This window comes from Paralichthys olivaceus, chromosome 7 (assembly GCF_024713975.1).
Source record: "Paralichthys olivaceus isolate ysfri-2021 chromosome 7, ASM2471397v2, whole genome shotgun sequence".
Taxonomy (NCBI): domain Eukaryota; kingdom Metazoa; phylum Chordata; class Actinopteri; order Pleuronectiformes; family Paralichthyidae; genus Paralichthys; species Paralichthys olivaceus.
This window is the reverse complement of record NC_091099.1, coordinates 3,497,273-3,523,049: the sequence shown is the minus strand read 5'-3', so window position 1 is coordinate 3,523,049 and position 25,777 is coordinate 3,497,273. Positions and strand designations below refer to the sequence as shown.

Here is a 25,777-nt window from a genome sequence, read left to right as displayed (position 1 = left end):
TCTTTATTCTTATTAATTTATTTTGTTAACCACACAACTTATTCCATACAACTTTTATTTTGAATTATTTTATTCAAACTCAATTCATAAATTGAAATAACTATTTAATGAAAAAATAACAAAAGAGCCAAATTGTTGATTGTCGTCAGAAGACCAAAAATTTGAATGAACTATTTTGAGTACGGATAATTACAAACTCAAGTTCTTCCTTAACTGATGGGAACCTGAAACATAATATGGCTGTACCAGCAACAAATGTGAAACTCATGTAACCATCAGCTGTCAGCCATAACCATATTTGGCACGTGTCCCTTTTTAACTTCTGCTTTGTAAGCATAACACATTATATGCAAGCATTCCAATCCATGTCTGTGAGAGTGGTAGAAGACCTATTGACCTCATGTTTTGTGAAATGAAATGATCTACTCTAACTTATAAGCCAACAATATTCCAAACATACTGATATGCAGTATGATGCTTACAAGGAGTGTTTTATTATAAAGTATATGTGTTTTGAAGTCGTTACTTGTTGAGTCTGAAAAAAACATTACCCCTAAATCCAACTATAATGAAGAATATACATCATTCTGTCTTTAACCCATTTAAAGGGAATCAAATGAAATTAAAGTCATACACAAATAGTCTGGCACAGTGTGCAACATGTTAGCAGCTGGTGATGCCAATGACTATGATGGACTTCTGAATCAGTTGAATGAAACAGCTGTCAACTTGGATTCATAAGAAAAAACACAGATACATCAAAATGTTCATTGGAGGTTAATTTAAAGTTTCAATATTTGTAGTAGTGTTAAGCATGACTGAAACATAAACCACTATGAAGCCCATGTGCATATTAAAATTAAAGAATTTCTGTATGACAACTGAAAAATGCAACTGAGGGGCATTTTAATGTTAATACAATGTTGGCCTCACTCATGGCCAAGGCAGCAACACGAACATGGGCAACTGTAGATGCCCCATAAATGATGAATTGGCCTCTCTGACATTTAAAACATCAGATGGATTAATTATGACTACAGTTGTAACTGTTATCAACACCACATTTGGAATATCTACCTTATTTAACTTTGGCAACATGTGCGATATGAAACCAATATAAGGAGTCGAATCAAATCTAACTGTGTGGTAGTTCATCCCTGAAGACTCCTGCTTGCGGTAGGTTTATCGTCTGTCTGATTAAGAGCACTTATATTATAAATAATTGTGAAATCTATTTAAATACTAATTGAACATAAAATCATCAAATCTTTGATAAAAATTCATTTCATAGATGACTTAATATGTTTTATGATTTCAACAGGATTGTGGAATATAACAGACATTTGACATAGAAAGGGTCAGGTATGAACTACTTTTATATTGTTGTGCATTTTGTGTCTAACATTGAATTTAACTGCATAGTTTTTCTTCATCCACTTTTGTCAAGACTAGGGTTAGTGTTAATCTAACCACAACTTATTCAGTAATGTCACTTTTAATGATGGGCTAAATCAAATATGATAAGATATGTTATTTAAATATCTGTGAAGACTCTCAGTCATGATATCTTCAAATGTTGCACACAAGTGTCCATAGGCAACTGGACATGCTTGAGTTGTTTGAAGAAGTTTCACCTCTCATTCAAGAGGCTTTTTCAGTTCTAAATTAAATAAGAATATTGGAAAAGGTGAAACTAACCCTTCAAGAACCTTAAGGAAGTCCAGCTGCCTATGTTCACTTGCAACTCCTGAAGTTAATTAAATAGTTAAAGGTCCAGTGTGTAAGATTTAGGTGAAAAGGAACTAGTGGCAGTGAAAGTATAATCTTCAATCAGTACGAATGCACTTAGCCAGTGGTAAAGCACTTTAAGAGAAATCATAAGTTTAAGACTTCTGTTTTTTGACTTGCTACACAGACATAAGCCGCCACCATGAGTACGGATGCAGAAATGGCCGTTTATGGCAAGGCTGCCATTTACCTGCGTAAGCCAGAGAGGGAGAGAATTGAGGCTCAAAGCAGACCATTTGATGCCAAGGCCGCCGTCTATGTGTCCGATCCCAAAGAGCTGTACTTGAAGGGAACAGTCCTCAAGAAAGATGCTGGCAAAGTCACCGTCAAAGTCTTGGACACTCAGGAGGTTTGTATCATAAAGTTAGACTCAACTGAAAGTAAAGTATGTGTTCTCAGTTCTCATTGTAACATATGTCCTATTGCAGGAGAAGGTATTCAAAGAAGATGATGTCTTTCCTATGAACCCTCCCAAGTACGACAAAATTGAGGACATGGCCATGATGACCCATCTCAATGAAGCCTCTGTCCTGTATAACCTCAAAGAGCGTTATGCAGCATGGATGATCTACGTAAGACTATATCTTTAAAGTGCAATAATATATAATGAAATCAAAAACTAGACATGGAGTTAACGGTTTATCTCTATGATCACTTTCAGACCTACTCTGGGTTGTTCTGTGCCACTGTTAACCCTTACAAATGGCTCCCAGTGTACGATTCTGAAGTTGTAAATGCCTATAGAGGCAAGAAGCGTATGGAGGCTCCACCCCACATCTTCTCTGTCTCTGACAACGCTTATCAGAACATGCTCACTGGTATGTCCTCAATGTAGAATTTGTGAGTATACAGAATGATGTTTCTCTGAGAGGAATGTGTTTAACTCATTTGGTTTCTATGTTCACAGATAGGGAGAACCAGTCTGTCTTGATCACGTAAGTTCATATCTGTTGACATTTCTTAGACTCAAATATGTTGAGCAAATTCTTATAAGACTGTGTTTATACCCAGCGGAGAATCTGGTGCTGGAAAGACTGTGAACACCAAGCGTGTCATCCAGTACTTCGCAACAATCTCAGTAGGAGGAGGAGCAGACAAGAAGAAGGATCCTAACAAGTTTCAGGTATGTTGACACCATTGAGTCCAAGTAAAAATTTAGAGTATATGTCGAGAAGGAAAATGATTTTCTGATTTAATTTCGAAACTTGGATTATAGGGGTCCCTGGAGGATCAGATTATTGCAGCCAATCCCCTGCTGGAGGCCTACGGTAATGCCAAAACTGTGAGGAATGACAACTCTTCTCGCTTTGTAAGTATGGGGTGATTTCTATGAGACAAAATTCTTGTTAGGCATTGGTTATGTGAAGAGATTACAACAATTTCTCTCTTCTAAACAGGGTAAATTCATCAGAATCCATTTCGGCACAACTGGCAAACTGGCTAGTGCTGATATTGAGACATGTAAGTAATAATCCTCACAGCAAATGCAGATGACTGGAAGTGAGAACTGACCAGGTTGTGAATAATGATCAACATTTGTAGATCTGCTGGAGAAATCAAGAGTGACGTACCAGCTTCCTGATGAGAGAGGCTACCACATCTTCTACCAGATGATGACAAACCACAAGCCAGAGCTAGTTGGTGAGCAGATTAAGATATTGCATGATTTTAAACATATGCTGATTTTTTTTGTGTGAAAAACTGTATATAATCTTCATTACGTTTTCAATCTTCAGAGGCGTCACTCATCACAACCAACCCCTATGACTTCCCCTTGATCAGCATGGGTCAGATCACTGTGGCCAGCATTGATGACAAAGTTGAGCTGGAAGCCACTGATGTGAGTGATCTTGATGTTTCAAATACGTAACATATTGCATACATTTGATGTAATCTCTAAAGTGATCTTATGATTGTATTTTACAAAGTGGAGATATTTTGTAAATAAAAATCTTCTGAACACAGAATGCTATTGATATCCTGGGCTTCACTGCTGAGGAGAAGATAGGCATCTACAAGACGACTGGTGCTGTGATCCACCACGGTAACATGAAGTTCAAGCAGAAGCAGCGTGAGGAGCAGGCTGAACCCGATGGCACAGAAGGTGAGTATTTGATATCATATCAAACTGAACAACAAAAGTTCTCAATCACACTGGTTTTGTTATGTCATGAAGGACAATCACTGCCACATATTACATATTAAACAACTTTACTATTTTCAGATGCTGACAAGGTTGCTTACTTGTTGGGTCTGAACTCCGCTGACATGCTGAAGGCTCTGTGCTATCCCAGAGTGAAGGTCGGAAATGAGTTTGTCACCAAGGGACAGACTGTGCCTCAGGTAAACATAAAGTATAAACTTCTAATATCCTAGTAATTTTTTTTCTATAATAACATGTATATATATATATATATATATATATATATATATATATATATATATAAATAAGAGTAAAGCACAGATTACAGTTAAAAATTAACATTTCAGAGTAATAGCATATGGGTTTGGGTTTGTGAAATAGGCATCATCCATCATTAATGTGTGAAAAATGTATTACATTCTCTAAAATGTAAATAACAAAGAAAGAGAATCTTGTGCTGAGGCCAAATGCCTTAGGGAACAGGTGGTGTTTGAGTTTTTTAAGCTGTCCAGAGATGTATCCTTGCGGATTTTGGCAGGGAGAGAGTTAGAGAGGGTAGGGGCTATGACACAGAAGGCTCTGTCTCCAAAAGTTTGCAGTTTGGTGTTGGGGATGGAGAGCAATCTTGCGTTCGAGGACCGCAGCCTTCTGAGCAGAGTGTAGGGGTGGAGGAGGTCAGTTAAATATAGTGGGGAGAAGATGAGAAGGAGGAGTTTGTATTTAATGTACACTGGCAACAGGCTGCACCTGGTGCATCTGGGTGTGTTAGTAGCAAGATAACCATTATTTTATCCGTCCCTTTAAGTAGGTTTGTCATATGATTTTTTTTGTAACAGGAGATAGATAGTTTATAGTTTTACCTTGTGAAACCCCCCTCTCTCCCTCCCCTTTCACTCTGAAACTCTTGCAGTCAATCCTTACAAACATTACATTGCATTGTTGAGCAGTGCATACTCTCCTTGAAGGGAATGATAAGGAAAATTTTAGAACAAAATCTGGTTGTTTAAGTAGATCCCAACTGCTAACAAACCCAGTAGATCTCATCTCTCCCTGTTTTCCAGATACACTCACAAGGCACAAGGAAATACGTCATTATGTTTTTACTGACTATTATTCAAAAAATCAAGTTTTATACTCACACACACACAGATATATATATATATATATATATATATATATATATATATATATATATATATATGGTATACAGTAGCACTGCATTTTACAAAACAACTATTCAGAAAAGACTACAGAATTTTTTTTTTACATTCTTCTTCAGGTGAATAACTCAGTGACTGCCCTGGCCAAGTCTATCTATGAGAAGATGTTCTTGTGGATGGTCATCCGTATCAACCAGATGTTGGACACTAAGCAGCAGAGGAACTACTACATTGGTGTCCTGGACATCGCCGGCTTTGAAATCTTTGATGTAAGCGTCATACACTGCAATGCATTATTAAAATATGACAAAGCCTTCTCTGTTGTCTAAGAATAATTAGGCTGATTATTTGTCCTCTCACAGTTCAACACCTTGGAGCAACTGTGCATCAACTTCACCAATGAAAAACTGCAACAGTTCTTCAACCACCACATGTTCGTCCTGGAGCAAGAGGAGTACAAGAAGGAGGGTATTATCTGGGAGTTCATTGACTTCGGTATGGACTTGGCTGCCTGCATTGAGCTGATTGAAAAGGTACACATCTATTTTGTGATTTTATTGTATGTAATACTCCTAAAAAACCCAGGCACTTCATGATGTACTATATCTCTCTGCACTTTCATCAGCCCATGGGCATCTTCTCCATCCTGGAAGAGGAGTGCATGTTCCCCAAGGCTACAGACACATCCTTCAAGAATAAGCTCTATGATCAGCATCTTGGCAAAAACAGAGCATTTGAGAAGCCAAAACCTGCAAAGGGCAAGGCTGAGGCCCACTTCTCCCTGGTGCACTATGCTGGTACTGTGGACTACAATATTGGTGGCTGGCTGGACAAGAACAAGGACCCACTGAATGAGTCTGTTGTGCAGCTGTACCAGAAGTCCTCAGTTAAACTGCTGGCTGGCCTGTATCCCGTTGTTGTTGAAGGTATGTTACACAATTACCTGGTCAATTAAAACATATTTTAAGTTTGTATTACTTAATTAAATGTAGCAATTTGTCTCTCTATGTATTCAGTTTCTAACAAAAATAATTCTACTTGAAATGATCAATAGAGGTTGGAAAGAAGGGAGGCAAGAAGAAGGGTGGCTCTATGCAGACTGTGTCTTCACAGTTCAGGGTAAGCTTTTACATTGTAAACCAAGAAATAACATCACACATCAGTTTATACACAAACTAAATCACCATTTTGTATCTACAGGAAAACTTGGGCAAGCTGATGACTAACTTGAGGAGCACCCATCCTCACTTTGTGCGCTGTCTGATTCCCAATGAGTCAAAGACTCCAGGTAAGATTTTAACTGTTTAGGAAATGGCTTGTTTATTTTGTTGGTATCGTTTCAATTCAGTACTGGTTCAATGAGGCGAATAACTATTCACAAAAGTAATTATGAAATCTCGTCTAAAATAGGTCTTATGGAGAACTTCCTGGTCATCCACCAGCTGAGGTGTAACGGTGTGCTGGAGGGTATCAGAATCTGCAGAAAAGGTTTCCCAAGCAGAATCCTCTATGGTGACTTCAAGCAGAGGTATCAATGGATATATTTTTGACATTAAAAAAATTAATTCAATAAAAATACATTAAAAATACTCACAGAGACCAATAACTTTTTTTAATTAAAGGTACAAGGTACTGAATGCCAGTGTCATTCCTGAGGGCCAGTTCATTGACAACAAGAAGGCTTCAGAAAAGCTGCTTGGATCAATTGATGTTGATCATGATCAGTACAGATTTGGACACACAAAGGTAAGCACCGACAAAGGAGGTTGATGATTTTAATACTTTTCTTTGTCTGTCTGATAATTATCAGCATTGTACCTCAAAGTTTATTAAATGTTTGAAGTAATTTGGTGCAAAATTAGACCATGTACCTGCAGAAATTACTAATCAATGTATAGTTTCAAAGCATGTATCTTATGTCAACATGTATAAACATGTTATAAACATGTATGCCGTGGGAGTCTTTAAATATTTATTATACCTGAAAGTTCTTTTTTATTTTCTCTTCATTCAGGTGTTCTTCAAGGCTGGTCTGCTGGGTACCCTTGAGGAGATGAGAGATGAAAAGCTTGCAACTCTGGTCACAATGACTCAGGCTCTCTGTCGTGCTTACGTCATGAGAAAGGAGTTTGTGAAGATGACGGAGAGGAGGCATGTTAAAAACAATAAGTTCTAGAAACAAAGACATAGGGTGAAACATCCCCAGCAACAATTTTCATGACAACAATTTCTCCTTTACAGGGAAGCCATCTATACCATCCAGTACAACGTGCGCTCATTCACGAATGTCAAAAACTGGCCATGGATGAAGGTTTACTACAAGATCAAGCCTCTGCTGAAGAGTGCTGAAACTGAGAAGGAGCTGTCTCAGATGAAGGAGAACTATGAAAAGATGACCAGTGACTTGGCTACTGCCCTGGCCAAGAAGAAGGAACTGGAGGAGAAGATGGTGTCTCTTCTGCAAGAGAAGAACGACCTGCAGCTCCAAGTGGCATCCGTAAGTAAACCTCAGACGGTACCTGCAATTGTTCATGTTTTTAGATCAAATAATGATGCGCTCACACTTGATGTGTTTATACAATGACACAGGAATCAGAGAATCTGTCAGATGCTGAGGAAAGATGTGAGGGACTTATCAAGAGCAAGATTCAGATGGAGGCCAAACTCAAAGAAACAACTGAGAGACTGGAGGATGAAGAAGAAATCAATGCTGAGCTTACTGCTAAAAAGAGAAAGCTGGAAGATGAATGTTCTGAGCTCAAGAAGGATATTGACGATCTGGAGCTTACATTGGCCAAGGTGGAGAAGGAGAAACACGCCACTGAGAACAAGGTTTGTAAATATTAGAATATGTTGCATATCAAGTAAATTCATTGTTACTATGTGTTTAATAACATTTTGCTCGCAAATATAGGTTAAGAACCTGACAGAGGAGATGGCCTCTCAAGATGAGAGCATTGCTAAGTTGACCAAGGAGAAGAAAGCCCTTCAGGAGGCTCATCAACAGACTCTTGATGACCTGCAGGCTGAGGAAGACAAAGTCAACACTCTGACCAAGGCCAAGACCAAGCTCGAGCAGCAAGTCGATGATGTAAGTTTACAAATTCACTTAGGTTGACAAAACAAGACTCTTTAGCATAATATTCACAAACTAATGACTCAATGTGCAGCTCGAGGGTTCTCTGGAACAAGAGAAGAAACTGCGTATGGACCTTGAGAGAGCTAAGAGGAAGCTTGAGGGAGATCTGAAACTGGCCCAGGAATCCATCATGGATCTTGAGAATGACAAGCAGCAGTCTGACGAGAAACAGAAAAAGTATCCAAATTTTGTTTTCCTATTATAAAATAACCATCATTTTTCTAGAAATGTTTAATTGTATGAATGGACTCTTACTATGAACTTTGTCGCTCTCACAGGAAAGACTTTGAAATCAGCCAACTGCTTAGCAAGATTGAGGATGAGCAGTCAATGGGATCTCAGCTTCAGAAGAAGATCAAGGAGCTTCAGGTAATCAACATATTGCGTTGAATATAACACAACATGCTTTCAGTATTTTGTGTTTCACATTGAATGTTCACTAAACAATGAAACATATACTTTAAACAGGCCCGTATTGAGGAACTGGAGGAGGAGATTGAGGCTGAGCGTGCTGCTCGTGCAAAGGTTGAGAAGCAGAGGGCTGACCTCTCCAGGGAACTTGAGGAGATCAGTGAGAGGCTGGAGGAGGCTGGTGGTGCCACCGCTGCTCAGATTGAGATGAGCAAGAAGCGGGAAGCTGAGTTCCAGAAGCTCCGTCGTGACCTTGAGGAGTCCACTCTGCAGCATGAAGCCACCGCTTCTGCTCTTCGCAAGAAGCAGGCTGACAGCGTCGCTGAGCTGGGAGAGCAGATCGACAACCTCCAGCGTGTCAAGCAGAAGCTTGAAAAGGAAAAGAGTGAATACAAGATGGAGATTGATGACCTCTCCAGCAACATGGAGGCTGTTGCCAAAGCAAAGGTACAAAATAAATGAAATAGTAGAGTATTTAATGCAGTATTTAAACATAAAAACATAAAATAAAATCTTTCATTTCTGTTCTTTTTTTCTCAAGGGTAATCTTGAAAAGATGTGCCGTACTCTTGAGGACCAACTTAGCGAACTGAAGACCAAGAATGATGAAAATGTGCGTCAAGTCAATGACTTGGGTGGACAGAAAGCCCGTCTCCTGACAGAAAATGGTATGTAAATGACAGTGATCTTCAGTTTAAGACTGATCAAGACAAAAACTAAAAACTAACTAATGTTTGATCTTAATTTTCACACAAGGTGAGTTCGGCCGTCAAATTGAAGAGAAAGAGGCTCTGGTCTCCCAGCTGACCAGAGGCAAACAGGCCTTCACACAGCAGATTGAGGAGCTGAAGAGACAGATTGAAGAGGAGGTTAAGGTAAGAAAACTTTCAGTGCATCCTGGCCTCACTGAATAAGATTGAAAAGTTCTAAACATTCAATCATATTTTGAATCCTAGGCCAAGAATGCTCTTGCCCATGGACTGCAATCAGCCCGCCATGACTGTGATCTGCTGAGGGAACAGTTTGAGGAGGAGCAGGAGGCCAAGGCTGAGCTGCAGCGTGGAATGTCCAAGGCCAACAGTGAGGTGGCTCAATGGAGATCTAAGTATGAAACTGATGCTATTCAGCGCACTGAGGAGCTGGAGGAGGCCAAGTGAGTAACATTCGAACAACGACCAGAAATGTAACATTACGCTTAGCTTGTTTGATCTCATTCATCAAAACATCAAGGAAGTATCTTTGTTAATTACTAAGCAACACTTTGTTGTTAAGTGTGTTAATGTGGATATGATTTTCATTGAGAGACATATTGAACATTACTTTAAAAGGAAAAAGCTGGCTCAGCGCCTTCAGGAGGCTGAGGAGCAGATTGAGGCTGTGAACTCCAAGTGTGCTTCCCTGGAGAAAACCAAACAGAGGCTCCAGAGTGAGGTGGAGGACCTCATGATTGATGTGGAGAGGGCTAATGGGCTGGCTGCTAACCTGGACAAGAAGCAGAGGAACTTCGACAAGGTGGCCAATTCATATCACATTCAACACGTATTTTTTACTTGTCTTTGTTTTGCTGAATATCCATCTGAACACAATGAATTGTGTTATTTAGGTTTTGGCAGAGTGGAAGCAAAAGCATGAGGAGGGTCAGTCAGAGCTTGAGGGAGCTCTGAAGGAGGCTCGTTCTCTCGGCACTGAGCTGTTCAAGATGAAGAACTCCTATGAGGAATCTCTGGATCATCTGGAGACAATGAAGCGTGAAAACAAGAACTTGCAACGTGAGTTTCCACCTGATAATGAGAATAATGTATTCATATTGTTTGTGTTAGAGCTCCTACCTGATTGTCTGATTATGTTCAACACATTTTGTGTAAGTGTTCATATTTTACATTTCAAGGCTTGACGATATATAATATGTGTCTCTCTGCAGAGGAGATCTCTGATCTGACTGAACAGATTGGTGAGACTGGCAAGAGCATCCATGAGCTGGAGAAGTCCAAGAAGCAGGTGGAGACAGAGAAATCTGAGATTCAGACAGCTCTTGAGGAGGCTGAGGTATGTTTGTTATATCCAGGGAGATTTCTGAGGAGAAAAAAATACAAATCTAGGACAATGCAGTATATTAGCATAAAAGCCTTGAAGGTAAGGACCAAACTTTTACACTATGATGTCATCAGGGAACTCTGGAACATGAAGAGTCTAAGATCCTGCGTGTTCAGCTGGAGCTCAACCAGATCAAGGGTGAGGTGGACAGGAAGCTGGCAGAAAAAGATGAGGAGATGGAGCAGATCAAGAGAAACAGCCAGAGGGTTATTGACTCCATGCAGAGCACTCTGGATTCTGAGGTCAGGAGCAGGAATGATGCCCTGAGAGTCAAGAAGAAGATGGAGGGAGACCTGAATGAGATGGAGATTCAGCTGAGCCATGCCAATCGCCAGGCTTCTGAGTCCCAGAAGCAGCTGAGGAATGTGCAGTCACAGTTGAAGGTATTGTCAGACATTCTGCTGTTGTACAAACTACAGTATTGTGAGTGCAGCTACAGTCCATTTTGAGTTTCATTTGTATATTTTCCTGGTATCATTTCACTAGGATGCTCAACTGCACCTTGATGATGCTGTTAGAGCCCAGGAAGACCTTAAGGAACAAGCTGCTATGGTGGATCGCAGAAACGGTCTGATGGTGGCTGAAATTGAGGAACTTAGAGCTGCTCTGGAACAGACAGAGAGAGGTCGCAAAGTCGCTGAACAGGAGCTGGTGGATGCCAGTGAGCGTGTTGGACTTCTGCACTCTCAGGTGGACAAATATTAACAGTAATTCAATATATAAAACCAATTAAATGTTAAACAACATGAAAAGTAGGCATTTGATGAGTTAAGTGACTTCATTTTTTCATCCTTTAGAACACAAGCCTTCTGAACACCAAGAAGAAGCTTGAGTCTGACCTGGTTCAGGTCCAGGGTGAAGTTGATGACACAGTTCAGGAAGCAAGGAACGCAGAGGAAAAGGCTAAGAAAGCCATCACTGATGTAAGCTTAAGTTTTTACTTATTATTAATACTCAATACTCGCAACTTAATTTCATTTTTTTTGATATTTCTAAACCAAATATTGTGTTTTCTAGGCTGCGATGATGGCTGAGGAGCTGAAGAAGGAGCAGGATACTAGCGCTCACCTGGAGAGGATGAAGAAGAACCTGGAGGTTGCTGTGAAGGACCTGCAGCACCGCCTGGATGAGGCTGAGAACCTGGCCATGAAGGGTGGCAAGAAGCAGCTCCAGAAACTGGAGTCTAGGGTAAAAGAATCATGTTAGAATTTTACACAGATAAACAAAGTTTAAAAAAAACATTGAAACACTTGTAAAGTAAACTGTGCATGCATTTGTTTTTATTTCAAAAAGGTGCGTGAGCTTGAGACAGAGGTTGAGGGTGAGCAGAGACGTGGAGCAGATGCTGTTAAGGGTGTCCGCAAATACGAGAGGAGAGTGAAGGAACTCACCTACCAGGTATAGTCACTTGACATTTAATGTGTATAGTACAAATCAAGCAAATCTAAGAATATACTTCCCATTAAAACATGCAAATCTATGTTCTTTCAACTACAGACTGAGGAGGACAAGAAAAATGTTGCCAGGCTGCAGGATCTGGTTGACAAGTTGCAGCTCAAGGTGAAGGCCTACAAGAGGCAGGCTGAGGAAGCGGTAAGGGCAAAACATACATTTTTAAACAATGACAACTTTATACGACATCAGATTTCATATGAAGTATATCTGCTGGTCATTTAACCATTTACCATGTACCGTCTTCCAGGAGGAGCAAGCCAATGTCCACCTGTCCAAGTGCAGGAAGGTCCAGCATGAGCTGGAGGAGGCTGAGGAGCGCGCTGACATTGCAGAGTCCCAGGTCAACAAGATAAGAGCTAAGACCCGTGACTCTGGCAAGGTAAATATACAATTCTCTGTAGTAAACAAATCAATTTTTAAAATTGATTTAACAGAAAATTACTGCAAGTTAAAGGTGTTTGAAAGGAACCTGATCAAAACTCTGGCATGGTACACATTCAAAGAAACAAATATGATACAATTCCTCATTCTGAATTTTATAGTACACACAGTAATTCATAAAATCCATAACAGACAAAACTTCTATATCTGCACAAAGCGTGATGTGTTTCTTTGCACATATGTAACCTCAGTATTTATTTTTATTTTTTTACAGGGAAAGGATGTAGCTGAGTAAAGAACTACTGAGTTGTTTTCAGTCATATAATATGATGTGAAATATACTACAATAAAACACATTTTCATCTTAAATTACTCTCTGTGTTATTTTGAACTTGTGTGTTGGGAGAGCTAATAAGATATGGATGATTTGTGACACAGTTTGACAACGTTCTATCTGGCTATAAATTGCCTTGTGGGTACTCTCTTGGAGTCCCCAATGATCAAAAATATGAATCCAATGTTATCATATCCTAAACCATTGACGTATAGGGTATCAAAAACAATTAAGCATTCTTTTAATTGTGTCTATATATTACTGAATCTTATAAATGCTGCAACATATGTGTCAATTGGGATTTGAATAAACCCTGAAGTATGCTTGTTAAAAGCTGTCAAAATATACAGTATACAATATACTTTACTGTCTTTATATGGTATTAGCATTAAGCCTTGACCGATCTTAAACATATTTTCAAATAATTCATGATGCTTTTTCTGTGGGGTAGCATTATTAGCTACTATACTATTATGTACTTTCATGGGGACATACATTTAACTGTGAATTTGGCAGTTGGCAAAACGTTTTTGGCAAAACTGAGCTGCTCAAGGAAACTAAATTACCAAACATCTACTGTTTAGGTTTTCCAGTGACACTCTGTAAATTATACATGATATTAGCTTTATTTCAAGCTGCCATTGAAGAGTAAAAGTAACATCTACTCATAACACTTCAATTACCGAGAGTAATCCTGCATCACAGCCTGGTCTGACCTGAGTCGCTGCACTCCCAAATGCTTCACCCACCATCTGTGGGGGGACAGCAACAGCTGTTGTCCACTTCAATTCATGGCAGTAACTATAAATTCCGATGGTGACCATGAGTTACAACAAAAAAAAAAAGTCTAAGCTCTCAGGATCTCAAAGCATTCCTGCATTTTGCACTAATCAACTGATTGGTATGGGGTATACTATTAAAGTGGTATTTGAACTTTTAAAAAGGCATAAAAGAGACATCAAGCTGCCCAAAATGCTTTTGCTTGTGGTTACTCTCATTAATATACCTATCAAACATTGATGGGATTTTTTTTGCCATCAATGTATGATTACCATCATGGTTGTAGTTATGCTTTTAAGTATACCAATTACACATTAGGATCAAATTACGACTATCGACTATTAATGATGAGGTACTGTTTAAGTGGGGTGACTTCCAACCAAAAGGGTAACACTCTGGACTGGTGGAATTTGAACTCATAAAAAGACAGAAAATAGACATGCCCATAAAGATGCTTTAGGTTGTGGTCACTCTCGTAAAACCTGAGTGAAATGAGAGCCTGTGAAGATGGCTGTACTGATTAAAATTAAAGAATATCTGCTCCTTCATTAGTATGTAAGAGGGTAAATGGAAAATGGATCTTACAGGCTGTGACATTCAGTGTTGACTCAGTGGTAATAGCATCCAAGGAAGCCACTGGGACATGATCAGAGGGAACAGAATACTTTCTATAAATAAAATATGTCGTGTACTATAACTCATATAATGAAAGATATCCCTGTATCTTGTGCACCGGTGCCCCAATGAATTTCTTATGTGTTGTGCTAAAAAAATCATTGGATTGACATGAAAGGAAAAAAAAAAATCTAAATTGTTAAATTGTCAAAAAATGTTAAATAAACAAAGAAAGAAGTTGGGGACATGGGCTGGTATGTATGCACAAGGACTGTTATAGGACTGTTTCAATGTATGTCCACTCAAACTGTTATCCACACCCTATTTGGCATAAGTCCCATATATAGCTTTTGCTGTGTGAGCAAGTCAGTTCCAATATAAAGAGTCCAGCAGGACACAACAGTGTGGTAGCAGACCTCCGAAGACTCCTGCTTGAGGTAGACTCATCTTCTGTTAGTTTGATAGCATTTAAATATTTTTCTTGTTTGGACAATTTTTTTAAAACACTAATTAATCAGCAGTAGTTGTTTAACAAATGTAGGTTTAACACTTTCATCATTCATTGAAAATATGTTCTATGATTTCAACAGGATTGTGGATAACCGTTTTTGAAAGAGGGAGGGTCAGGTAAACCTTTTTTATTTACTGTTAAACTATTTCATGCAAAGGTTTTCTTCCAATTTTCAAGTTTTTTTTCAAACCATTGTGCATGTTATAGTTATTCAGATTATTCAAGTCACTTGTGGTGATGGAAAGCAATCGATAAAATATAGATATGTTAATAAAGCAGTTCAATGCAGTTTTTCATTCAGTTCAGTTACATCAGTTGAAGATAGTAGGTTTAACATAGATAAATAACATTACTCTTATTTGTTATTGCCTCACAGAAGTAAACTGTAACCATGAGTACGGACGCAGAGATGGCCATTTATGGCAAGGCTGCCATTTACCTGCGTAAGCCAGAGAAGGAGAGAATTGAGGCTCAAAACAGACCATTTGATGCCAAGGCCGCCTGCTATGTGGTTGATGCCAAAGAGCTGTACTTGAAGGGAACAATCATCAAGAAAGATGGTGCCAAAGTCACCGTCAAAGTCTTGGACACTCAGGAGGTTTGTATCATAAAGTTAGACTCAACTGAAAGTAAAGTATGTGTTCTCAGTTCTCATTGTAACATATGTCCTATTGCAGGAGAAGGTATTCAAAGAAGATGATGTCACTCCTATGAACCCTCCCAAGTTCGACAAAATTGAGGACATGGCCATGATGACCCATCTCAATGAAGCCTCTGTCCTGTATAACCTCAAAGAGCGTTATGCAGCATGGATGATCTACGTAAGACTATATCTTTAAAGTACAATAATATATATTGAAATCAAAAACTAGACATGGAGTTAACGGTTTATCTCTATGATCACTTTCAGACCTACTCTGGGTTGTTCTGTGCCACTGTTAACCCTTACAAATGGCTCCCAGTGTACGATTCTGAAGTTGTAAGTGCCTATAGAGGCAAGAAGCGTATGGAGGCTCCACCCCACATCTTCTCTGTCTCTGACAACGCTTATCAGAACATGCTCACTGGTATGTCCTCAATGTAGAATTTGTGAGTATACAGAATGATGTTTCTCTGAGAGGAATGTGTTTAACTCATTTGGTTTCTATGTTCACAGATAGGGAGAACCAGTCTGTCTTGATCACGTAAGTTCATATCTGTTGACATTTCTTAGACTCAAATATGTTGAGCAAATTCTTATAAGTCTGTGTTTATACCCAGCGGAGAATCTGGTGCTGGAAAGACTGTGAACACCAAGCGTGTCATCCAGTACTTTGCAACAATTGCAGTAGGAGGAGGAGAAAAGAAGAAGGATACTGGCAAGATTCAGGTATGTTGACACCATTGAGTCCAAGTAAAAATTTAGAGTATATGCCGAGAAGGAAAGTGATTTTCTGATTTAATTTCGAAACTTGGATTATAGGGGTCCCTGGAGGATCAGATTATTGCAGCCAATCCCCTGCTGGAGGCCTACGGTAATGCCAAAACTGTGAGGAATGACAACTCTTCTCGCTTTGTAAGTATGGGGTGATTTCTATGAGACAAAATTCTTGTTAGGCATTGGTTATGTGAAGAGATTACAACAATTTCTCTCTTCTAAACAGGGTAAATTCATCAGAATCCATTTCGGCACAACTGGCAAACTGGCTAGTGCTGATATTGAGACATGTAAGTAATAATCCTCAAAGCAAATGCAGATGACTGGAAGTGAGAACTGACCAGGTTGTGAATAATGATCAACATTTGTAGATCTGCTGGAGAAATCAAGAGTGACGTACCAGCTTCCTGATGAGAGAGGCTACCACATCTTCTACCAGATGATGACAAACCACAAGCCAGAGCTAGTTGGTGAGCAGATTAAGCTATTGCATGATTTTAAACATATGCTGATTTTTTTGTGAAAAACTGTATATAATCTTCATTACGTTTTCAATCTTCAGAGGCGTCACTCATCACAACCAACCCCTATGACTTCCCCTTGATCAGCATGGGTCAGATCACTGTGGCCAGCATTGATGACAAAGTTGAGCTGGAAGCCACTGATGTGAGTGATCTTGATGTTTTAAATATGTAACATATTGCATACATTTGATGTAATCTCTAAAGTGATCTTATGAATGTATTTTACAAAGTGGAGATATTTTGTAAATAAAAATCTTCTGAACACAGAATGCTATTGATATCCTGGGCTTCACTGCTGAGGAGAAGATGAGCATCTACAAGACGACTGGTGCTGTGATCCACCACGGTAACATGAAGTTCAAGCAGAAGCAGCGTGAGGAGCAGGCTGAACCCGATGGCACAGAAGGTGAGTATTTGATATCATATCAAAATGAACAACAAAAGTTCTCAATCACACTGGTTTTGTTATGTCATGAAGGACAATCACTGCCACATATTACATATTAAACAACTTTACTATTTTCAGATGCTGACAAGGTTGCTTACTTGTTGGGTCTGAACTCCGCTGACATGCTGAAGGCTCTGTGCTATCCCAGAGTGAAGGTCGGAAATGAGTACGTCACCAAGGGACAGACTGTGCCTCAGGTAAAGGAGACATACTGGTTTCATTGGTTTGTTTGTTGAAATTAAAATGTATAATTGTGTGTGAACATGTGTTTCATTTACTAAACAAAATTTTTTCAAAAAGATGCAGTTATGCATTATGGACATTGTTTCACGAAATACATTTCAACTTAAATTCTCTTAATCTCATTTATCTCGTTAAACATGAGACAGATAGGCATTCTTTTGATTTGATTGGTGGTCTGAATTTTAAGATGCATTAACTATGGATCAAAATAGTGTAAATAATGTGAAAGGGTAGAAAGGGAAATATCAAAAATGTATTAAAACAGGCAATCGCTTGTGAATTAATATGCCATGACAGATAAATAGAAAGGTAATAGGATTGATCTAAATGTTGTTCTGGTAAGCGTCCAAAACATTTCAGTCTATGCAGCTTAAATCAAAAATAAATATCCTCTTCTTTTCTTTTAGGTGAATAACTCAGTGACTGCCCTGGCCAAGTCTATCTATGAGAAGATGTTCTTGTGGATGGTCATCCGTATCAACCAGATGTTGGACACTAAGCAGCAGAGGAACTACTACATTGGTGTCCTGGACATCGCCGGCTTTGAAATCTTTGATGTAAGCGTCATACACTGCAATGCATTATTAAAATATGACAAAGCCTTCTCTGTTGTCTAAGAATAATCAGGCTGATTATTTGTCCTCTCACAGTTCAACACCTTGGAGCAACTGTGCATCAACTTCACCAATGAAAAACTGCAACAGTTCTTCAACCACCACATGTTCGTCCTGGAGCAAGAGGAGTACAAGAAGGAGGGTATTATCTGGGAGTTCATTGACTTCGGTATGGACTTGGCTGCCTGCATTGAGCTGATTGAAAAGGTACACATCTATTTTGTGATTTTATTGTATTTAATACTCCTAAAAAACCCAGGCACTTCATGATGTACTATATCTCTCTGCACTTTCATCAGCCCATGGGCATCTTCTCCATCCTGGAAGAGGAGTGCATGTTCCCCAAGGCTACAGACACATCCTTCAAGAATAAGCTCTATGATCAGCATCTTGGCAAAAACAGAGCATTTGAGAAGCCAAAACCTGCAAAGGGCAAGGCTGAGGCCCACTTCTCCCTGGTGCACTATGCTGGTACTGTGGACTACAATATTGGTGGCTGGCTGGACAAGAACAAGGACCCACTGAATGAGTCTGTTCTGCAGCTGTACCAGAAGTCCTCAGTTAAACTGCTGGCTGGCCTGTATCCCCCTGTTGTTGAAGGTATGTTACACAATTACCTGGTCAATAGAAACATATTTTAAGTTTGTATTACTTAATTAAATGTAGCAATTTGTCTTTGTATGTATTCAGTTTCTAACAAAAATAACTCTACTTGAAATGATCAATAGAGGTTGGAAAGAAGGGAGGCAAGAAGAAGGGTGGCTCTATGCAGACTGTGTCTTCACAGTTCAGGGTAAGCTTTTACATTGTAAACCAAGAAATAACATCACACATCAGTTTATACACAAACTAAATCACCATTTTGTATCTACAGGAAAACTTGGGCAAGCTGATGACTAACTTGAGGAGCACCCATCCTCACTTTGTGCGCTGTCTGATTCCCAATGAGTCAAAGACTCCAGGTAAGATTTTAACTGTTTAGGAAATGGCTTGTTTATTTTGTTGGTATCGTTTCAATTCAGTACTGGTTCAATGAGGCGAATAACTATTCACAAAAGTAATTATGAAATCTCGTCTAAAATAGGTCTTATGGAGAACTTCCTGGTCATCCACCAGCTGAGGTGTAACGGTGTGCTGGAGGGTATCAGAATCTGCAGAAAAGGTTTCCCAAGCAGAATCCAATATGGTGACTTCAAGCAGAGGTATCAATGGATATATTTTTGACCTTTGGAAAAGAAAAAAAAGATATATATATATATATATATATATATATACGGTATACTCAAAGACACCAATAACTTTTTTAATTAAAGGTACAAGGTACTGAATGCCAGTGTCATTCCTGAGGGCCAGTTCATTGACAACAAGAAGGCTGCAGAAAAGCTGCTTGGATCAATTGATGTTGATCATGATCAGTACAGATTTGGACACACAAAGGTAAGCACCGACAAAGGAGGTTGATGATTTTAATCCTTTTCTTTGTCTGTCTGATAATCAGCATTTTACCTCAAAGTTTATTAAATGTAATTTAATAACAATAAGTAATAAGTAATTTGGTGCAAAATTAGACCATGTACCTGGAGAAATTACTAATCAATGTATAGTTTCAAAGCATGTATCTTATGTCAACATGTATAAACATGTTATAAACATGTATGCCGTGGGAGTCTTTAAATATTTATTATACCTGAAAGTTCTTTTTTATTTTCTCTTCATTCAGGTGTTCTTCAAGGCTGGTCTGCTGGGTACCCTTGAGGAGATGAGAGATGAAAAGCTTGCAACTCTGGTCACAATGACTCAGGCTCTCTGTCGTGCTTACCTCATGAGAAAGGAGTTTGTGAAGATGACGGAGAGGAGGCATGTTAAAAACAATAAGTTCTAGAAACAAAGACATAGGGTGAAACATCTCCAGCAACAATTTTCATGACAACAATCTCTTCTTTACAGGGAAGCCATCTATACCATCCAGTACAACGTGCGCTCATTCATGAATGTCAAACACTGGCCATGGATGAAGGTTTACTACAAGATCAAGCCTCTGCTGAAGAGTGCTGAAACTGAGAAGGAGCTGTCTCAGATGAAGGAGAACTATGAAAAGATGACCACTGACTTGGCTACTGCCCTGGCCAAGAAGAAGGAACTGGAGGAGAAGATGGTGTCTCTTCTGCAAGAGAAGAACGACCTGCAGCTCCAAGTGGCATCCGTAAGTAAACCTCAGACGGTACCTGCAATTGTTCATGTTTTTAGGTCAAATAATGATGCGCTCACACTTGATGTGTTTATACAATGACACAGGAATCAGAGAATCTGTCAGATGCTGAGGAAAGATGTGAGGGACTTATCAAGAGCAAGATTCAGATGGAGGCCAAACTCAAAGAAACAACTGAGAGACTGGAGGATGAAGAAGAAATCAATGCTGAGCTTACTGCTAAAAAGAGAAAGCTGGAAGATGAATGTTCTGAGCTCAAGAAGGATATTGACGATCTGGAGCTTACATTGGCCAAGGTGGAGAAGGAGAAACACGCCACTGAGAACAAGGTTTGTAAATATTAGAATATGTTGCATATCAAGTAAATTCATTGTTACTATGTGTTTAATAACATTTTGCTCGCAAATATAGGTTAAGAACCTGACAGAGGAGATGGCCTCTCAAGATGAGAGCATTGCTAAGTTGACCAAGGAGAAGAAAGCCCTTCAGGAGGCTCATCAACAGACTCTTGATGACCTGCAGGCTGAGGAAGACAAAGTCAACACTCTGAGCAAGGCCAAGACAAAGCTCGAGCAGCAAGTCGATGATGTAAGTTTACAAATTCACTTAGGTTGACAAAACAAGACTCTTTAGCATAATATTCACAAACTCAATGTCTCAATGTGCAGCTCGAGGGTTCTCTGGAACAAGAGAAGAAACTGCGTATGGACCTTGAGAGAGCTAAGAGGAAGCTTGAGGGAGATCTGAAACTGGCCCAGGAATCCATCATGGATCTTGAGAATGACAAGCAGCAGTCTGACGAGAAACAGAAAAAGTATCCAAATTTTGTTTTCCTCAATATTATAAAATAACCATCATGTTTCCAAACATGTTTAATTGTATGAATGGACTCTTACTATGAACTTTGTCGCTCTCACAGGAAAGACTTTGAAATCAGCCAACTGCTTAGCAAGATTGAGGATGAGCAGTCAATGGGATCTCAGCTTCAGAAGAAGATCAAGGAGCTTCAGGTAATCAACATATTGCGTTGAATATAACACAACATGCTTTCAGTATTTTGTGTTTCACATTGAATGTTCACTAAACAATGAAACATATACTTTAAACAGGCCCGTATTGAGGAACTGGAGGAGGAGATTGAGGCTGAGCGTGCTGCTCGTGCAAAGGTTGAGAAGCAGAGGGCTGACCTCTCCAGGGAACTTGAGGAGATCAGTGAGAGGCTGGAGGAGGCTGGTGGTGCCACCGCTGCTCAGATTGAGATGAACAAGAAGCGGGAAGCTGAGTTCCAGAAGCTCCGTCGTGACCTTGAGGAGTCCACTCTGCAGCATGAAGCCACCGCTTCTGCTCTTCGCAAGAAGCAGGCTGACAGCGTCGCTGAGCTGGGAGAGCAGATCGACAACCTCCAGCGTGTCAAGCAGAAGCTTGAAAAGGAAAAGAGTGAATACAAGATGGAGATTGATGACCTCTCCAGCAACATGGAGTCTGTTGCCAAAGCAAAGGTACAAAATAAATGAAATAGTAGAGTATTTAATGCAGTATCTAAACATAAAAACATAAAATAAAATCTTTCTTTTCTGTTCCTTTTTTCTCAAGGGTAATCTTGAAAAGATGTGCCGTACTCTTGAGGACCAACTTAGTGAACTGAAGACCAAGAATGATGAAAATGTGCGTCAATCAAATGACTTGGGTGCACAGAAAGCCCGTCTCCTGACAGAAAATGGTATGTAAATGATCTTCAGTTTGAGACTGACCAAGACAAAAACTAAAAACCAACTAATGTTTAATCTTAATTTTCACACAAGGTGAGTTCGGCCGTCAAATTGAAGAGAAAGAGGCTCTGGTCTCCCAGCTGACCAGAGGCAAACAGGCCTTCACACAGCAGATTGAGGAGCTGAAGAGACAGATTGAAGAGGAGGTTAAGGTAAGAAAACTTTCAGTGCATCCTGGCCTCACTGAATAAGATTGAAAAGTTCTAAACATTCAATCATATTTTGAATCCTAGGCCAAGAATGCTCTTGCCCATGGACTGCAATCAGCCCGCCATGACTGTGATCTGCTGAGGGAACAGTTTGAGGAGGAGCAGGAGGCCAAGGCTGAGCTGCAGCGTGGAATGTCCAAGGCCAACAGTGAGGTGGCTCAATGGAGATCTAAGTATGAAACTGATGCTATTCAGCGCACTGAGGAGCTGGAGGAGGCCAAGTGAGTAACATTCGAACAACGACCAGAAATGTAACATTACGCTTAGCTTGTTTGATCTCATTCATCAAAACATCAAGGAAGTATCTTTGTTAATTACTAAGCAACACTTTGTTGTTAAGTGTGTTAATGTGGATATGATTTTCATTGAGAGACATATTGAACATTACTTTAAAAGGAAAAAGCTGGCTCAGCGCCTTCAGGAGGCTGAGGAGCAGATTGAGGCTGTGAACTCCAAGTGTGCTTCCCTGGAGAAAACCAAACAGAGGCTCCAGAGTGAGGTGGAGGACCTCATGATTGATGTGGAGAGGGCTAATGGGCTGGCTGCTAACCTGGACAAGAAGCAGAGGAACTTCGACAAGGTGGCCAATTCATATCACATTCAACACGTATTTTTTACTTGTCTTTGTTTTGCTGAATATCCATCTGAACACAATGAATTGTGTTATTTAGGTTTTGGCAGAGTGGAAGCAGAAGTATGAGGAGGGTCAGTCAGAGCTTGAGGGAGCTCTGAAGGAGGCTCGTTCTCTCGGCACTGAGCTGTTCAAGATGAAGAACTCCTATGAGGAAGCTCTGGATCAGCTGGAGACAATGAAGCGTGAAAACAAGAACTTGCAACGTGAGTTTCCACCTGATAATGAGAATAATGTATTCATATTGTTTGTGTTAGAGCTCCTACCTGATTGTCTGATTATGTTCAACACATTTTGTGTTAGTGTTCATATTTTACATTTCAAGGCTTGACGATATATAATATGTGTCTCTCTGCAGAGGAGATCTCTGATCTGACTGAACAGATTGGTGAGACTGGCAAGAGCATCCATGAGCTGGAGAAGGCCAAGAAGCAGGTGGAGACAGAGAAATCTGAGATTCAGACAGCTCTTGAGGAGGCTGAGGTATGTTTGTTATATCCAGGGAGATTTCTGAGGAGAAAAAAATACAAATCTAGGACAATGCAGTATATTGGCATAAAAGCCTTGAAGGTAAGGACACAACTTTTACACTATGATGTCATCAGGGAACTCTGGAACATGAAGAGTCTAAGATCCTGCGTGTTCAGCTGGAGCTCAACCAGATCAAGGGTGAGGTAGACAGGAAGCTGGCAGAAAAAGATGAGGAGATGGAGCAGATCAAGAGAAACAGCCAGAGGGTTATTGACTCCATGCAGAGCACTCTGGATTCTGAGGTCAGGAGCAGGAACGATGCCCTGAGAATCAAGAAGAAGATGGAGGGAGACTTGAATGAGATGGAGATTCAGCTGAGCCATGCCAATCGCCAGGCTTCTGAGTCCCAGAAGCAGCTGAGGAATGTGCAGGCACAGCTGAAGGTATTGTCAGACATTCTGCTGTTGTACAAACTACAGTATTGTGAGTGCAGCTACAGTCCATTTTGAGTTTCATTTGTATATTTTCCTGGTATCATTTCACTAGGATGCTCAACTGCACCTTGATGATGCTGTTAGAGCCCAGGAAGACCTTAAGGAACAAGCTGCTATGGTTGATCGCAGAAACGGTCTGATGGTGGCTGAAATTGAGGAACTTAGAGCTGCTCTGGAACAGACAGAGAGAGGTCGCAAAGTCGCTGAACAGGAGCTGGTGGATGCCAGTGAGCGTGTTGGACTTCTGCACTCTCAGGTGAACAAATATTAACAGTAATTCAATATATAAAACCAATGAAACATTAAACAACATGAAAAGTAGGCATTTGATGAGTTAAGTAACTTAATTTTTTCATCCTTTAGAACACAAGCCTTCTGAACACCAAGAAGAAGCTTGAGTCTGACCTGGTTCAGATCCAGGGTGAAGTTGATGACACAGTTCAGGAAGCAAGGAACGCAGAGGATAAGGCTAAGAAAGCCATCACTGATGTAAGCTTAAGTTTTTACTTATTATTCATACTTAATACTGTTTTTTTGATATTTCTAAACCAAATATTGTGTTTTCTAGGCTGCGATGATGGCTGAGGAGCTGAAGAAGGAGCAGGATACTAGCGCTCACCTGGAGAGGATGAAGAAGAACCTGGAGGTTGCTGTGAAGGACCTGCAGCACCGCCTGGATGAGGCTGAGAACCTGGCCATGAAGGGTGGCAAGAAGCAGCTCCAGAAACTGGAGTCTAGGGTAAAAGAATCATGTTAGAATTTTACACAGATAAACAAAGTTTAAAAAAAACATGTTGAGTAAACTGTGCATGCATTTGTTTTTATTTCAAAAAGGTGCGTGAGCTTGAGACAGAGGTTGAGGGTGAGCAGAGACGTGGAGCAGATGCTGTTAAGGGTGTCCGCAAATACGAGAGGAGAGTGAAGGAACTCACCTACCAGGTATAGTCACTTTGACATTTAATGTTTATAGTACAAATCAAGCAAATCTAAGAATATACTTCCCATTAAAACATGCAAATCTATGTGTTTTCAACTACAGACTGAGGAGGACAAAAAAAATGTTACCAGGCTGCAGGATCTGGTTGACAAGTTGCAGCTCAAGGTGAAGGCCTACAAGAGGCAGGCTGAGGAAGCGGTAAGGGCAAAACATACATTTTTAAACAATGACAACTTTATACGACATCAGATTTCATATGAAGTATATCTGCTGGTCATTTAACCATTTACCTTGTACCGTCTTCCAGGAGGAGCAAGCCAATGTCCACCTGTCCAAGTGCAGGAAGGTCCAGCATGAGCTGGAGGAGGCTGAGGAGCGCGCTGACATTGCAGAGTCCCAGGTCAACAAGATGAGAGCTAAGACCCGTGACTCTGGCAAGGTAAATATACAATTCTGTGTTGTAAATAAATAAAAATAGTTAGTTAATTCATCAGAAAATCACTGCAAGTAAAGGTGTTTGAAAAGAACCTGATCAAAACTTCCTTTTTGTTGTGTTTTAGGGAAAGGATGTAGCTGAGTAAAGAACATCGGCTGATCGCCTGTTTCAAATCATATAATATGATGTGAAATATGCTGTAAAAATAAAATGTATTTTTTGCTCTAAAATTGATGTCTTTAATTTCATTTTCATCTGCCTGTTTCTTCTGAGAAACAATTTGTCTGTCCCTTCTTCCTGGGGTTTTACCTTCTCCATCAGATAAGATAAACCTTTTTCAGGTAGTTTTTCTTTACCTCTATCATTCTGGCATTCCCATACGCTCTTAGCCCATTTAATTTCCCTCTTTTACTCTTATACTTGAAAAATATGGCTATGATTATTATTAGTTATTTAGAGGCATATGAGCAAGAAATACTCACCAATAATTTTCCAAGTCAACATTTGCCTGCATGTCGCAATGTTATCTTAAGGAGACAGGTTTACCTAGCTAGCAGTGAACCC

At 39.8% G+C, this 25,777-nt stretch overlaps 2 protein-coding genes across 2 annotated transcripts; both read left to right on the top strand.

Moving 5' to 3' along the window:
• Nucleotides 1-1,064: 1,064 nt before the first annotated feature.
• Nucleotides 1,065-12,940, top strand: LOC138410907 (myosin heavy chain, fast skeletal muscle-like). The gene is made up of 41 exons (XM_069529004.1): nucleotides 1,065-1,176; nucleotides 1,322-1,362; nucleotides 1,916-2,137; nucleotides 2,217-2,360; nucleotides 2,450-2,606; nucleotides 2,696-2,723; nucleotides 2,800-2,911; nucleotides 3,005-3,097; nucleotides 3,186-3,249; nucleotides 3,331-3,429; nucleotides 3,525-3,628; nucleotides 3,754-3,892; nucleotides 4,013-4,131; nucleotides 5,211-5,360; nucleotides 5,454-5,624; nucleotides 5,717-6,017; nucleotides 6,146-6,210; nucleotides 6,292-6,379; nucleotides 6,502-6,619; nucleotides 6,714-6,837; nucleotides 7,106-7,242; nucleotides 7,333-7,588; nucleotides 7,681-7,923; nucleotides 8,006-8,182; nucleotides 8,262-8,407; nucleotides 8,509-8,599; nucleotides 8,699-9,088; nucleotides 9,183-9,309; nucleotides 9,398-9,516; nucleotides 9,598-9,794; nucleotides 9,970-10,153; nucleotides 10,245-10,410; nucleotides 10,563-10,687; nucleotides 10,810-11,118; nucleotides 11,222-11,425; nucleotides 11,533-11,658; nucleotides 11,753-11,923; nucleotides 12,029-12,133; nucleotides 12,233-12,328; nucleotides 12,438-12,569; nucleotides 12,846-12,940. The coding sequence occupies exons 3-41, from the start codon at nucleotides 1,931-1,933 to the stop codon at nucleotides 12,864-12,866; spliced, it is 5,805 nt and encodes a 1,934-aa protein (XP_069385105.1). The 5' UTR covers nucleotides 1,065-1,176; nucleotides 1,322-1,362; nucleotides 1,916-1,930; the 3' UTR covers nucleotides 12,867-12,940.
• Nucleotides 12,941-14,620: 1,680 nt separating this feature from the next.
• LOC138410908 (myosin heavy chain, fast skeletal muscle-like) lies at nucleotides 14,621-25,443 on the top strand. Its single transcript, XM_069529005.1, has 41 exons — nucleotides 14,621-14,737; nucleotides 14,891-14,927; nucleotides 15,188-15,409; nucleotides 15,489-15,632; nucleotides 15,722-15,878; nucleotides 15,968-15,995; nucleotides 16,072-16,180; nucleotides 16,274-16,366; nucleotides 16,455-16,518; nucleotides 16,600-16,698; nucleotides 16,791-16,894; nucleotides 17,020-17,158; nucleotides 17,279-17,397; nucleotides 17,851-18,000; nucleotides 18,094-18,264; nucleotides 18,357-18,657; nucleotides 18,786-18,850; nucleotides 18,932-19,019; nucleotides 19,142-19,259; nucleotides 19,371-19,494; nucleotides 19,778-19,914; nucleotides 20,005-20,260; nucleotides 20,353-20,595; nucleotides 20,678-20,854; nucleotides 20,935-21,080; nucleotides 21,186-21,276; nucleotides 21,376-21,765; nucleotides 21,860-21,986; nucleotides 22,069-22,187; nucleotides 22,269-22,465; nucleotides 22,641-22,824; nucleotides 22,916-23,081; nucleotides 23,234-23,358; nucleotides 23,481-23,789; nucleotides 23,893-24,096; nucleotides 24,204-24,329; nucleotides 24,409-24,579; nucleotides 24,675-24,779; nucleotides 24,880-24,975; nucleotides 25,085-25,216; nucleotides 25,338-25,443. Exons 3-41 carry the CDS (start codon nucleotides 15,203-15,205, stop codon nucleotides 25,356-25,358), a joined length of 5,802 nt encoding a protein of 1,933 aa, XP_069385106.1. The 5' UTR covers nucleotides 14,621-14,737; nucleotides 14,891-14,927; nucleotides 15,188-15,202; the 3' UTR covers nucleotides 25,359-25,443.
• Nucleotides 25,444-25,777: the final 334 nt, after the last annotated feature.